Genomic DNA, 12211 nt, shown 5'->3' with positions numbered 1-12211 from the left:
ACTGAAACCCAGAGATTTTTTTTCATCACTTAATTGATTAATTGACTAATAATTGGGGTTCTGACCCACATATTAATAATAATAAAACAATAATGTAATATATATGTTACTACTTTATATATAATGCATGCTTTCATTGCAGATCTTTTTAATTTAATTGTTTAATGTGCTTGTTACACCTTTGCATCGTGCAAGGAAAAAAAAAATGGGCGTCTTAACATCCAAACCTGGCAACCCATGATCCACGTCGTCATTTCCGAAGTCGAAGAATCGGGTTCGCTTGGTTTACCACCTTCTACCGCCCGCCACCATCTTTCAAACCCGTCCGGAGGTGCTGCCATGACAGATCCCACCTCGCGTGAAGATCCAAATTTAAAGTAGATAGATGTTTAAAACTTTGTAGCCGTGTGGGATTCAAGTGAAGTGAGGGGACGTTTGGTGGTATAGTAACTGACCAAGAGAGGGGAGCGGAGCAACGTTACACCAAAATGGCAACTCCCTATGTCACAGATGAATCTGGTAAGGCTGCTGCATGTGCCAGACCATTGTCTAACTGTAACTGAGTCCTCTTCATTAAACATAACAACGGCACAGCCTGGCTTCCCCATCTGTAGCACCAATTGTCCCGATTGTCCATAATAACACATTAACACGACGTAGCTGATTGAGTTTTGCATGTAGCTAATGCTACTAGCTGAAACTGCTAATCACCAGTTAGCTTGTTGCTATCGAACTTCTTGAGTTATCAGTGTGTAAATAGGTTTAAATACGCGACCCACTGCTGCACAGAAGTCACTCTCACTGTCATGGGTGGTTTTCAAAATGTTTAATCTACCACATTGCTCTTTTGTATGATAAAATATTAACATTAGCAAGCTAATGCTACTTAGCTCTCCTGTTGAGAGTTAAGCTAATGTTGTGATGGAAAAGTCGCTGGTGTCATATGAGACATGGACGAAACTGACACAAACAGCCGTCACGGCATCTCATCCACACCGACAATTATTTATACAGTTGAATTTGGTCATTTTCATAATTTTATTTGACATTTAATCTGTTGTTTCATTCATCTGAAATGTATCGATATTGCATTTAGGGTTGTGTTGTGTTGTGTTCTCCAACAAAAACATCTAAGCAACTTACATTTTGAACAAAAAACTAAGCTATTTTATATATGATAAATGTGTTGTGAGTATTTGTCATAATTGATACTTCATATGTCTACGGTATCACCACATGATAGGTGTATATTTCAACAACACATTGATCACCTGACAAATCATGGTCTCACATTCTAATCTGTGTAACATTAACACAGTTAAGACGACATATGTTAGTAAAGTGAACACTTACATCCTATCAATGCAAAAATAATGTAATATTGTTCAGCGCTGACCTGGATGCTGTCTATAAATGTCTGGTTTCCTTTGAGAGTTATATGCTCACGGTGACATCTGCTGGTTTGTAAAACTTGTCACAGTCATTAAAGGCTTCACTACATATGTGTGTTTATTAAATCTATAATACGCAGGAGAGCACATGTTGCTGTGCTGTATAATATTAACATTAGATTGACAGCAGGTAGAAGTAGCAGGAAGGAGCCTGGAAGCTACAGGGAATTCACTCTGTCCAGTTCTGTTATGGTAATTGTAATTTCTGTCATTTTCTAGGGAAATACATTGCTGCCACTCAGCGACCTGATGGAACATGGAGGAAGCCGAGGCGGGTGAAGGATGGTTATGTACCCCAGGAAGAAGTCCCTGTGTAAGTTCCCTGCTGTTTACCTCATAATATATTTGTGAAATTAAATGGGATGATCATTTAAAATGTTTTCTTGTTTTAGGTATGAAAACAAGTATGTCAAGTTTTTTAAGAGCAAACCAGACCTGCCCCCTGGTCTGAACCCATCTGAGGAACCCCCTTCAAAGCAGCAGCAGCAGCAGAAGATCCCTGGCTGTGGAGACAGTGAGACTGCTGGTCTCTCCAAATCAGCCAAACGCAACATGAAGCGTAAAGAAAAACGAAAACAGCAGCAACAGCTGGGCCAGGACGGTGATGCAGACATGGAATCTGTGAGCAACGCTGTGGAGAATGTGTCCATCTCAGAGGACGGCGAGACCGTCGATAAGACGGCAGCACCGGTTAGTGTCTCGTCTGCTGATGATTCTTCAGCGTCCGACAAGGCCAAGAAGATCAAAAACCTGAAAAAGAAGCTACGACAGGTGGAGGATTTGCAGCAGAAAGTGGACTCTGGGGAAATAAAGCAGCCAACGAAGGATCAGCTGGAGAAGCTGGGTCGGGCGAAGGCCTTACAAGATGAGCTACAGCAGCTGGAGCAGGATTCATGAAGCAATAAAGGACAGCAGAAAAATCAGACAGACTCAACACACACACTTCATACAGGAAGGGACCTTTGCAGCTTTCCATGAAACATTATTACATTACAACTCCTGCTCATATACATGTGTTGGCCAGACCAGTCCTTTATGAATACCTTTTAAACTGAAACTCGTGACTTGTGCATGTCTGTTTTTTCCATTTTGTACCTTTCATTTCATCAGTAATCAATTAAAATTAAAAAAAAAATACATTTTTTTGAAGAGAATATAATGACCTGTGTGCTGTAGGAGTTTTTGTCAGTGATTGTAGTCACACTAATGTTAAGTCGAAACATTCGTTACAGAATACACCAGAAGTAAAGTGTTATGCTGCTTCACATTATTTTGGACTACAGGATGTAAATTCTCAGAAAAAAACAAATATATTTTGGAAACAGTTTATATGCTTAGAAGATATCGACACATTCATGAATAAAAACAACAACAACCTATCATACTCAGTGAGTAATACATGTGTAGCTAAAGTCTATCTTTCTGTGCCGTAGCGCTCCATTGCTGTTTAAAAAAAAACTATTAAAAACAACAAATGATCCACATCTTTGATGCGCTCGTTTGTGCAAATAACATGGGCACTGTAGTTTTTTTTATATATTCACCGCCCTGCTACTGTGGCTGCTCACCGATACATCAAATAATACATCAACCTGCAGCTGGAAGTAGTCCCACCAGAGAGCAGCTGAGAAAAGAGGACTGTTTTTATTGAGTTTTTGTGTGTGTGTGTTTTCAGTTGGAAAAGAAGTGTATATAAGATTTTGTAGTTTTGAATTGTCAGTAAAGAATGACATCTCTGCTCAGTGTCCAGATTCTGAATTGTATTCAAAGGTTTTCTGCCCTCAGTCAGGTCTGTAAGGCGCCACTTTAAAGAGGCAGTGAGTTAGAGGCAAAAAAGACACAGCTTATGAATGTCTATTAGAGTTACACTTGAAAAGCACCTTAAAGAGCATGAAATAAACACCGCCATGCAGCAGATAAATGATGCCCCCTACTGGTGAAAATCCAAGGAACTCGTGTGACCTGAGTGTGTCTCTCACATAAGTGTTTGTGAGCTTGTATTCCCTGGTGGAGCTGCAGAGAAAGGAGGCGTCCTCTGTCTGCAGTCAGAGACGATTTGTAGCAATGGTTACATATGGGCGTCAGTGTTTTTTCTCAAACATGGAGTACAGTATAATTAGCTGTTGTCTCATTGCGGAAGTGTGGTTGGTTGTTTTTCATTGTAGTGTGGTAACCACAAAGAATGCTCAGATACAGTGCGATAAAGTGCACAAACATAAATCACAAGCGAGGAACAGTATCTGTCTCACATCTAGAAAATAAATCACTTATAAAGTCTTACACCTTCATTAAATATTAAAGTGTGCTTCATCAGTCAGCACCTCTGACAGCCTGTGTAACCTAATTTATTGTCTTCCTCTGACGTAAACAACACTACAAGTAAAGAAGAAGAAATTATTCTTAAATGCTTCAACACAAATATTCTAATTGATGGTGGAAGAAGGCGTGATGATGCTTTTAGAGTCTGAAATATGTCTTGGTTTTTGTTTTCCACACGTCACATTCCTTTGTTAATGTTTATTATGTGGGTTCACTTGGTATAAAAACTGAATGTCTAAACTAAGACCTCATCTTCAGCGCTGACACAGAAGGAGTGATGCACAGAGGATGGATGCAGTGATGACAGAAAGAAAGTGAATTTGTATATCTATTGAAAAAAAGATTTTATTTCTTTTATGATGGAAAAAGACCCAAACTTGAAAATGCGACACACTCTGGAGGTAATGGTGCTTCTTACTTTGCTGACGACAGCAGTTTCATCGGTTGCCTTGAACAGCAACGACCTCACAGATGCAATGGTAAGAAAACAAGCTGGATCTTAAAATATATCTGAAACAATATGTCTCTGTTAAACTGTTTATTATTACTTAAATTGGGATTGGGATCACTCACTGTGACTGTAAATACTCAATTATTTAAATACTGTCTCAAAATATTATTATTACAAAAATGTAGTCTCTTTTAAAAATAAAATTGACTGTGTCACGAGGTAGAAAGAGTTACGTTCAAGTAAAAGGTTGCCTAAAACTGGTCGAGTAGAGGTTAATTAATCCATCCTGTTAAAATGGTTTCTCCACCTTCAGGCTTATTTAAGGACGTATGGCTACCTGCACCCCCCACTGAACAGTAAAGACCAAAACCTTCCACCTGAACAGACGGAGGAGGCTTTGAGGTGACCATATTTGATCCAGTTTAATCTTCAGGATTGGTTCCTTTGACTTGAATGTAAACACTTCTCCTTGCATGTCAGACTCTTCCAGAAAGTGACTGACCTGCAGCCATCAGGGAAACTGGACTCAGCCACACTTGCAATGATGAACAAACCTCGCTGTGGTGTAGAAGACTCATTCAATAACAAATCTCTCAAATACAGAGTCATGGGTGGGTAGATGCTGTCACATTATATTTCAAGTGTGTAAATATTGACCTAAAAACTGCTATCGCACAGGTTATTGGCGTAAGAAGATGCTCACCTACCGCATTTACAATTACACACCTGACCTGGGTCAGGGGAAGACCCGCTTGGCTATTCAGACTGCTTTTCGGTACTGGAGTGATGTGTCCCCTTTAAGGTTCAAGGAGCTGCACCAAGGAAAAGCAGACATCAAAATCTCCTTTCACAGAAAAGATAAGTCGTGTCCAGTCCCCTTTGATGGCCGAGGTAGGAACACCATGAGGTCATGACTGTGTGTGTGTGTCACAGACAGTGAATTGATGTGTGAGCTCTTCTTTAAGTACTTGAAACCTGCTTCTTCATCAGGCCACGTCTTGGGCCACGCTGACGCCCCTGAGTCGGGCATTGTGCACTTTGATGAGGATGAACTGTGGACTGAGGGGAAGAGCTATGGGTCCAACCTGAGGATTGTGGCAGCTCATGAGATAGGCCACGCTCTGGGCCTGGGCCACTCACAGTACTACAGCGCTCTGATGGGACCCGTGTACAACGGATACAGCTCTGACTTCAAGCTGCATCCAGATGATGTACAAGGGATCCAGGCTTTATACGGTAAACACCAGAATACTATTGCACTATAGGAACGTAGATTCTTTTTGAAGTGCTGTCATCCAACATGCTCTGGTGTTTCAGGAAAACCAGAGAACAAACCTCCATCCAAAAATCCAGGCCAGTCAGAGCCAGGAGGGGTCACTCCAGATCCCTGCAAAACCTCCCTGGATGCAGTTATGTTGGGTATGGACAATATTAAATAAATAATTCACAAAACAGGAACATGTTATATTATTTCTCTTGTCCCTGTAGGTCCTTCTCGTAGGACGTATGCTTTCAGCGGTCAGTACGTGTGGACAGTGTCCAGCTCTGGCTACAACGCTCCTGTTCGGATTTCTTCTCTGTGGAAAGAGCTTCCTGGAAGCCTCAGTGCAGCTGTGCACTCTCAGCGGACTGGCAAGTCCTACTTTCTGAAAGGTGCATTTATGTCATAGTTTCTCACTGATCTGTATCTGATGATGAACAATGCTGGCAGACATTTTGATTTATAAGTCCACGGCTATAAGAGCAGAAGGACTGCATTTCAAAAACCTGCCTAATCATTTCAGCAGTTATGGAGCACATCTCGTCTGTGTAGAAGCTGCCATCTTGGACCCTTGAGAACAGCCCGTTTCATCCTGGCAAAGATTCAGTAGACTGAGCGTGACAAATCAGGCGGATTGAGTGGGTGTTGGACTAGTTCAAATCCACATTCCTGGTTAGCAGCCATCAATACAGAGTTCACTGTAGTCCACAAGAGGCACCCCATGTTGCAATCCTAGAAAGTGGAGGCCATCACCTTGGAGGGGTGTCATCCTCTGCCATGTCTGAATTAAGGGAACAAGCCCCCATCCTTCTAGCCTGGGCCTTGAACTTATCAATCATCTCTTCTATGCTGCCTTTGTGTTTACAGAATATTTTTTCTTGCCCATTTTCAGAAGATAAAATTTGGAGGTACACGAGCTTCAAGCTGGACCACGGCTACCCCAGACGTTTACGCAACCTCCCTTCAAATATTGACTCAGCTTTTTATCACAACAAGAACAAAAAACTCATCTTTCTCAAAGTAAGAAAAAAAGATCACCCCTTCCCTTTAGGCTGTTTTTAGACTTTTTGTTGTGTATGTCTAATAACCTCCTGTTTATTTTCAGGGCCCTGGTTACTGGCAGTGGGATGAAATTGGTCCAATAGACCTTCGTTCATATCCCAAACCTGTGACACAGCTCATCAAAGGAGCGCCCAGCAACGTCAATGCTGCTTTAACATGGACTAATGGTCATCTCTACCTGTTTAAAGGCTCTCAGTACTGGCGGGTAAACCAGCAACACCAGGCAGTGGAGAGGGGTTATCCTCTGAACACCTCCTCACGCTGGATGCAGTGTGATGACTGAGCCACCAGAGGTCACCAACACAAACCTGATCAGTACACTGATTGAGAGAGTCTTACAGTATTTGTACAGTACACATGCCTCCTGTCAGAAAATCTGTTATTTCTATTAAAACGTATTCTTGAAGCTTTCATATCTTAACCTGAAAACTTGACAAGATATGTTTCCCACAGGTGAAGCCGACCAACTGCAGCTTATACATGATTAAACACCAGACTAATATTAGTTGTTGTCACCTTTTCTTGATGTGTATGTATGTGTAGCTTAGTCTGGCAGTATTCATTAGTAGATATGTATAAAATCTTTATATATTTATTGGACTATCATGATCTGACAAAGACAAGTAGATGAAACTTGTTGTGAATTAATGCTACCGTCCGTATAATCCAGTGTTACTTTGCTGTTATTTTCAAATAAACACATCAATGTAAAATGTAGACTGAGTGTTATTTCTGATTCTTCCACTAGTACACTTTCATGTTGTTGAATTTTGACAGGACAGCAACATTTAGCGAGCTTGTCCTCTGGGCTAATGCAGCATTTTGTGGTTCAGACTGCTGCACTAAATTAACCCAGTTAACAGACCGATGGCCTCCATCAGACAACAGTCGTGTGTTGTATCATTCAGCATCATCTACACACCACACAAAAGTTTAAAGTTACTTATGTTTACTAATTTTTAGGACAGCTGCAGGGAGTTTTTAAATTTTCAAAGTTTGTCCTTTTATTCTTGCTTCAGTGACCATCACTGTAAAACAAAAGTTTTAAAAACAGCAAACTATTGAGCTCATCTATAAAAACATAAGACATCTGTGAGATAATGTGGCCGATGATTATCAGTCCTGTCATCAATTAGAGGATGATCTCCAAGCCTCTCAAACCACTCCATGTGCATGTTGATGATTATCTGTCAAAGCCGGTTTAAACAGGATTCAAGATGTGTCCGGTTTTCTAGCTGCTCTGTTCATTCAGACTGTAAATACAGGCGAGGCAGCAGTCAGAGGCACCATGGAGCCCGTCTCAAAGTCAAAGTCAATTAGAGTGTGTGCGATGGTGCTGACGCTGCTGCAGGAGGAGCCTGTTCCCATCTGACGCTCCTGAAGGCTCTGCAGATAACTCTGAAAGACAAACAGGATGAAGACTTCAAATGAGACATGATGAAGCAGTTAGTCATAACATTAGAAATACTACATTTGTCTCTGTAGAAATAAATTCTGATTGAATGATACATTAAATCTCAGCCACTGACCGGTGCCAGGACATCCCCAGCGTAGCGCTTCAGGGGTGGAGGTCTGCGTCGACGACGGTGTCGTTGAGGTCTTGGCCTTTCTTCTTTGTATTTGTGCCTCTTGCCATGTTTCTTCAGTTTTTTATGTGCAGCTGGGAAAATCAGGAAGTGACTGATAAGTTCATTGCATCATAAGGGGATGTACTGAGCAACAAGAGAGTGCATGAGTTTCTAAATTACCTTCTGTGTGTGACACCCCGTTGGCAGTAAACCACCACTGCACCAGCACACCTACGAAGCTCAAAACTGGACAGATCCCAGTGATCGCCCAGTGAAACCAGCAGAGAGGCCGAGGGGCAACTTGACAAAACATGTCATACACCTGATCTGGAAGCACAAACGTCCCCACCAGGTAGTCCATGCACAGCATCACGGTGGTTGCTCCGAACACCGAGGTGTAGACGATGCTGAACAGTTTCTGCCACTGAAGTGTGAAGACAGCAGCAGTGATGCTGGCAGCCAGAACAACACTGAGAGGCACCCACACCGGAGTAAGGCTGTGAAACTGTCCAATAACAACCAGGATGGAGAGGGAGAGCAGACTCCCCAGCTGCAGGCCACTGAGGAGGAGTCCCAGGGTGGACACCAGCATGGTCATCAGCCCGCAAAGCACGCCCACGCCCAGGCCGATGCCCGCCTTTGTCTCCGTGCCCAGCTGCTCATTCAACACAGGTTCCTTATGGTACAAGAAGAGCACAGCTGCTGAGCCAAACATGAAGCCCGAGAAGAACATGACCATCTTGAAACAGCGGTATCCTGGAGAAAGGAAAAAAGAGCTTTGACTTCAGTATATACACAATGAGCTGCAATACAACACAGAATGCTGTCTGCTGCATCAGATGATTACATGGAGTTAGGAGAAGAAAAACAAAGTTCTGAGACACAAATCTGTTTTTGTTGAGATATAGAAACATTTGAAAACACTTGAAACCATATGAGAAGTTTAGGAGAAACGTTCATAACACATATTTCCCACCACTGAATGTAAACTAACCTCGAAACCCCACATTTACAGGAATAAACACAACTTTGCTAAGACGTTCTCCTCCTGCAGTAGCTTCTGTTTTTCCTCAAATTATAATAATATATATATGTTATAATTACTAACCAGAGACACTAACAAAGAACATAGACTGTGGCAGCATGTGTGTTTGCATAATGTCACATGTTTTAGGGTCTAGGTCCATGTACACACAACAGTCTTGTTTGTGTTTATTATCAGTCACTACTTCCCTTTTCCTGAGTGAAAACAGAAACAGGAATACTGTTTCTTACACAAATCAATATGAAATATGAATATTCTGTGATTATGAAGTCCTACAATTACTTTAATCATCAACAGTAATGAACTCTGTAGCTGTAGTCTGACTTTGGACACTTGATAATAGAGTGATTCTGGGTCTAAAGCTGTCAGTATTGCTGTACATGTTGCTGCTGAGGTGTATCCACAGCCACTGGTTTAACACCATGGCACCAATGAACTGGTGCAACAGGTGGCGCTTCCTGTGCTGCCTCTGTCAAATTCAGACCAGGTACCCATCTGCCTCTGACAGCTTTCGGGCTTATCCAATCTAAACCCCTGGCAGTCTGCAGACACCTGCCATGAGGAGTTTAAGCCACCAGGTGAGTTCATCAAACTTTCAAAATAAATAAATAAATAAATAAATTGTGTGGGCAGTTTACAAGTGTGGAGAAACAAACCTTACATATTGATGAATACATACCGAAAAAGCAGTATATGAGGCCGAATGAAAGGCAAACAGAGCAGACAATAGATGGGATGACTTCATACTTCATATTAATCTCCACAGTGCATATGTCCACTTCAGTTAAGCCAGCTCCAGGCTCTTCAGTGCCATAGAGTGCAGTGACTGCCATCTTGGGGATATTCTGTCTGTGTGCAGCTGGTGTGGATGTGAAGCTGCTTTGTTCATAGAAGGGGAGAATCTGGAACTTCCTGCATGTGGCATCCAGGGAAAGAGGAAGCTCCTAAACTAAGAACATGTAACAAATGTTTCCTGTTGTGCACCTGCAGACAGACAAACAGAGAAAAACATGGATTCAGCTCTGGTTTCCTTTCACCAGCAGCTAACATGTTAACCATCACATCTCGGCAAGGTCAACCTGGGAAACACTCATGTGGAAATATTCAATTTTAAGATGTCATTATGAATTTATATCACACATTATTTAAGAGGATGTGGATCTTTCCCATGTGAAGAACCCCGCTCAGGAACTGGTAAAGGGAAACGGGGCATCCCCTCCGAGATTCTATTTTGTTCATGAACAGGATACAGATGAGGAAACGACCTGTTGACTCTGTGCCATCATTATACTGATGTATTGTTCTGAACATGTGGTTAGGTACACTGTTTACTGCACAGCTTAATGAAAAACAAACAGCTCGACAAAGAATAGATGTTCTCAGAGATATTAAGGGGGATATACGCTACCAAAATCGACTAGCTTGCCATATTATTACTTCACCAGCCAGCCCACCATAAGTGATGCAACCGCTTCAAACACTTTCTTTCTAAAAGCAAACACTGTGAGTTAGATAGCAGTGACTTGACATTCATTCTGGGACAACCACACAGCTGTGCAGAGAACCCGTAAACCTCTGTACCACTGAAGCCCAGAGTGCTTGTTCATGCACAGCAAACGTGAGCATGTTGGTGTCCACGCTACCTGTAGCTGATCACACCTGTTCAATGGCCGCTGATGTCATGACTGACAGTTTCCGTTTCTTATTTAGAACTTTAAAACTGAGGATAATAGATCATAAACCTCATCATGGTAAAGTGTCTTCAGTGTGGTGAAATGTAGAGCATGAATGTTATTCACACGCATCTTGGCTCATAGTACGAGTGTCTAGCAGCAGTGTGTGTTACTGTAAGTCGCTATAATCTGATCCCGTGTTCAGCAAATGGAATTAGTGGAGCTTTAGCAGGTGAGGGATCCTCCTGTCAGCTCCCTGTCCTCGTGTAGAGGTGAGAGTGATACACAAAAACAACTCACCACAAGTAAAAATTCATGCCGAAATAAAATGAAAATCATAGCCCCGGTAGATAAAAAGCTCCAGCATTAACCCCTTTATATTGGTTTGTGCATGTTTTGTTAAATTCTGTTGCCATATCTGGATCTTCACTGTGCAGTACAAGATCAATGACCTCAACAAAAACATGCACCAGCAAGAAGTGACAGAGATAAACCTCAATGTCTTAAAGTTGAGACACACAATAAAGACATGTCCTACCTCAAACAGAGCACATCTTCCATACAGCAGCTGTGAACTTCATGAGAAAAACAAAAGTGTCTTTGTTGGTAGTTTTCTGTTAAATTCCATTAAATCCAACTGGAAGCGAGCAGTCAGAAGTTCTGTCAGGAGTTCACTGTGACTGTGTGCTTCCCTCTCTGAGCTGTGGGCGAGACTGTGCAGTCGACTCACTCAGTCCGTCATCTGAGTCTGTAAACAGCTCTGAGAGAGAGACCATCTGCCCCCAGCGTCAGCACAAGGCTGCTGCCAAGTCCAAGGCCATGCTAAGAGTTCACTTCCCACAATCCACAATCCTAACAGCAGCAACTCTATCTCTAATGATCACATCTTTATTTCAAGTTTAAATTAAAGTTAAATTCAGCTGCAGGTACAAGGACAATGCTGCTTTCTGTTTCATGAAGTTTCCTACAGAATCTAATCTAATCCCGTTCTTATTGCATATCTTACACAATGAATAACTATATGAGTGTGTGCTTTAAACATGGCATCATGCTATCAGTATTAAAAGCTCCATAAAGTACTTCCTGTCTCCTAAGTAGGTGAGCAAACAGCTGCATGGTGTGATCAGCAGTGTCCAAGCTAAGTCCAAACTTAACTGTGTGTGAGATTGGGATTGCATGTTGTGTTTTCATTTCCTCTCAGTTATGTTTTTACACACCGTATTCCTGTCGACGGAAAGAGTTTAAATTTGTCCTGATAGTCTTTGTAATTTTCTTTATATGGGCGTCAAATTTTAAATTTGAATCCAAAACTACTCCCAGATATTTGTAATGTTCAACTTTATCAATCGTTTCACAATTAATTATGATTTTGAACTTATCT

At 41.7% G+C, this 12211-nt stretch overlaps 3 protein-coding genes across 3 annotated transcripts; 2 read left to right on the top strand and 1 right to left on the bottom strand.

The window, feature by feature from the left end:
- The first annotated feature begins 262 nt into the window (after positions 1-262).
- Positions 263-2935, top strand: pym1 (PYM homolog 1, exon junction complex associated factor). The gene is made up of 3 exons (XM_028409225.1): positions 263-519; positions 1671-1764; positions 1844-2935. Exons 1-3 carry the CDS (start codon positions 489-491, stop codon positions 2346-2348), a joined length of 630 nt encoding a protein of 209 aa, XP_028265026.1. The 5' UTR covers positions 263-488; the 3' UTR covers positions 2349-2935.
- Positions 2936-4041: 1106 nt separating this feature from the next.
- On the top strand, positions 4042-6827 carry LOC114438107 (matrix metalloproteinase-19-like). Its single transcript, XM_028409224.1, has 9 exons — positions 4042-4249; positions 4535-4623; positions 4702-4832; positions 4900-5112; positions 5212-5457; positions 5539-5640; positions 5710-5874; positions 6375-6502; positions 6588-6827. The coding sequence occupies exons 1-9, from the start codon at positions 4127-4129 to the stop codon at positions 6825-6827; spliced, it is 1437 nt and encodes a 478-aa protein (XP_028265025.1). The 5' UTR covers positions 4042-4126.
- Positions 6828-7476: 649 nt separating this feature from the next.
- LOC114438750 (transmembrane protein 198-like) lies at positions 7477-11561 on the bottom strand. Its single transcript, XM_028410279.1, has 5 exons — positions 11369-11561; positions 9837-10141; positions 8293-8868; positions 8074-8204; positions 7477-7942 (listed from the first exon to the last, which is right to left on the bottom strand). The coding sequence occupies exons 2-5, from the start codon at positions 9988-9990 to the stop codon at positions 7793-7795; spliced, it is 1011 nt and encodes a 336-aa protein (XP_028266080.1). The 5' UTR covers positions 9991-10141; positions 11369-11561; the 3' UTR covers positions 7477-7792.
- Between the last annotated feature and the right edge of the window lie 650 nt (positions 11562-12211).

The sequence above is a fragment of the Parambassis ranga genome, chromosome 7, assembly GCF_900634625.1.
Source record: "Parambassis ranga chromosome 7, fParRan2.1, whole genome shotgun sequence".
Taxonomy (NCBI): Eukaryota; Metazoa; Chordata; class Actinopteri; family Ambassidae; genus Parambassis; species Parambassis ranga.
This window is presented reverse-complemented; position numbering and strand designations above follow the sequence as displayed.

Excerpts from the sequence above, each read along its gene's own strand:
- pym1 (XM_028409225.1), top strand. The coding sequence starts at position 489 with ATGGCAACTCCCTATGTCACAGATGAATCTG. Across the intron at positions 520-1,670 it reads CTATGTCACAGATGAATCTG|GGAAATACATTGCTGCCACT; the intron begins GTAAGGCTGCTG and ends GTCATTTTCTAG. Across the intron at positions 1,765-1,843 it reads CCCCAGGAAGAAGTCCCTGT|GTATGAAAACAAGTATGTCA; the intron begins GTAAGTTCCCTG and ends TTCTTGTTTTAG.
- LOC114438107 (XM_028409224.1), top strand. The coding sequence starts at position 4,127 with ATGATGGAAAAAGACCCAAACTTGAAAATGCGACACACTCTGGAGGTA. Across the intron at positions 5,458-5,538 it reads AGGGATCCAGGCTTTATACG|GAAAACCAGAGAACAAACCT; the intron begins GTAAACACCAGA and ends CTGGTGTTTCAG. Across the intron at positions 5,641-5,709 it reads CCTGGATGCAGTTATGTTGG|GTCCTTCTCGTAGGACGTAT; the intron begins GTATGGACAATA and ends TTGTCCCTGTAG.
- LOC114438750 (XM_028410279.1), bottom strand. The coding sequence starts at position 9,990 with ATGGCAGTCACTGCACTCTATGGCACTGAAGAGCCTGGAGCTGGCTTA. Across the intron at positions 8,869-9,836 it reads CCTCATATACTGCTTTTTCG|GATACCGCTGTTTCAAGATG; the intron begins GTATGTATTCAT and ends TCCTTTCTCCAG. Across the intron at positions 7,943-8,073 it reads CTGGGGATGTCCTGGCACCG|AGTTATCTGCAGAGCCTTCA; the intron begins GTCAGTGGCTGA and ends TTTGTCTTTCAG.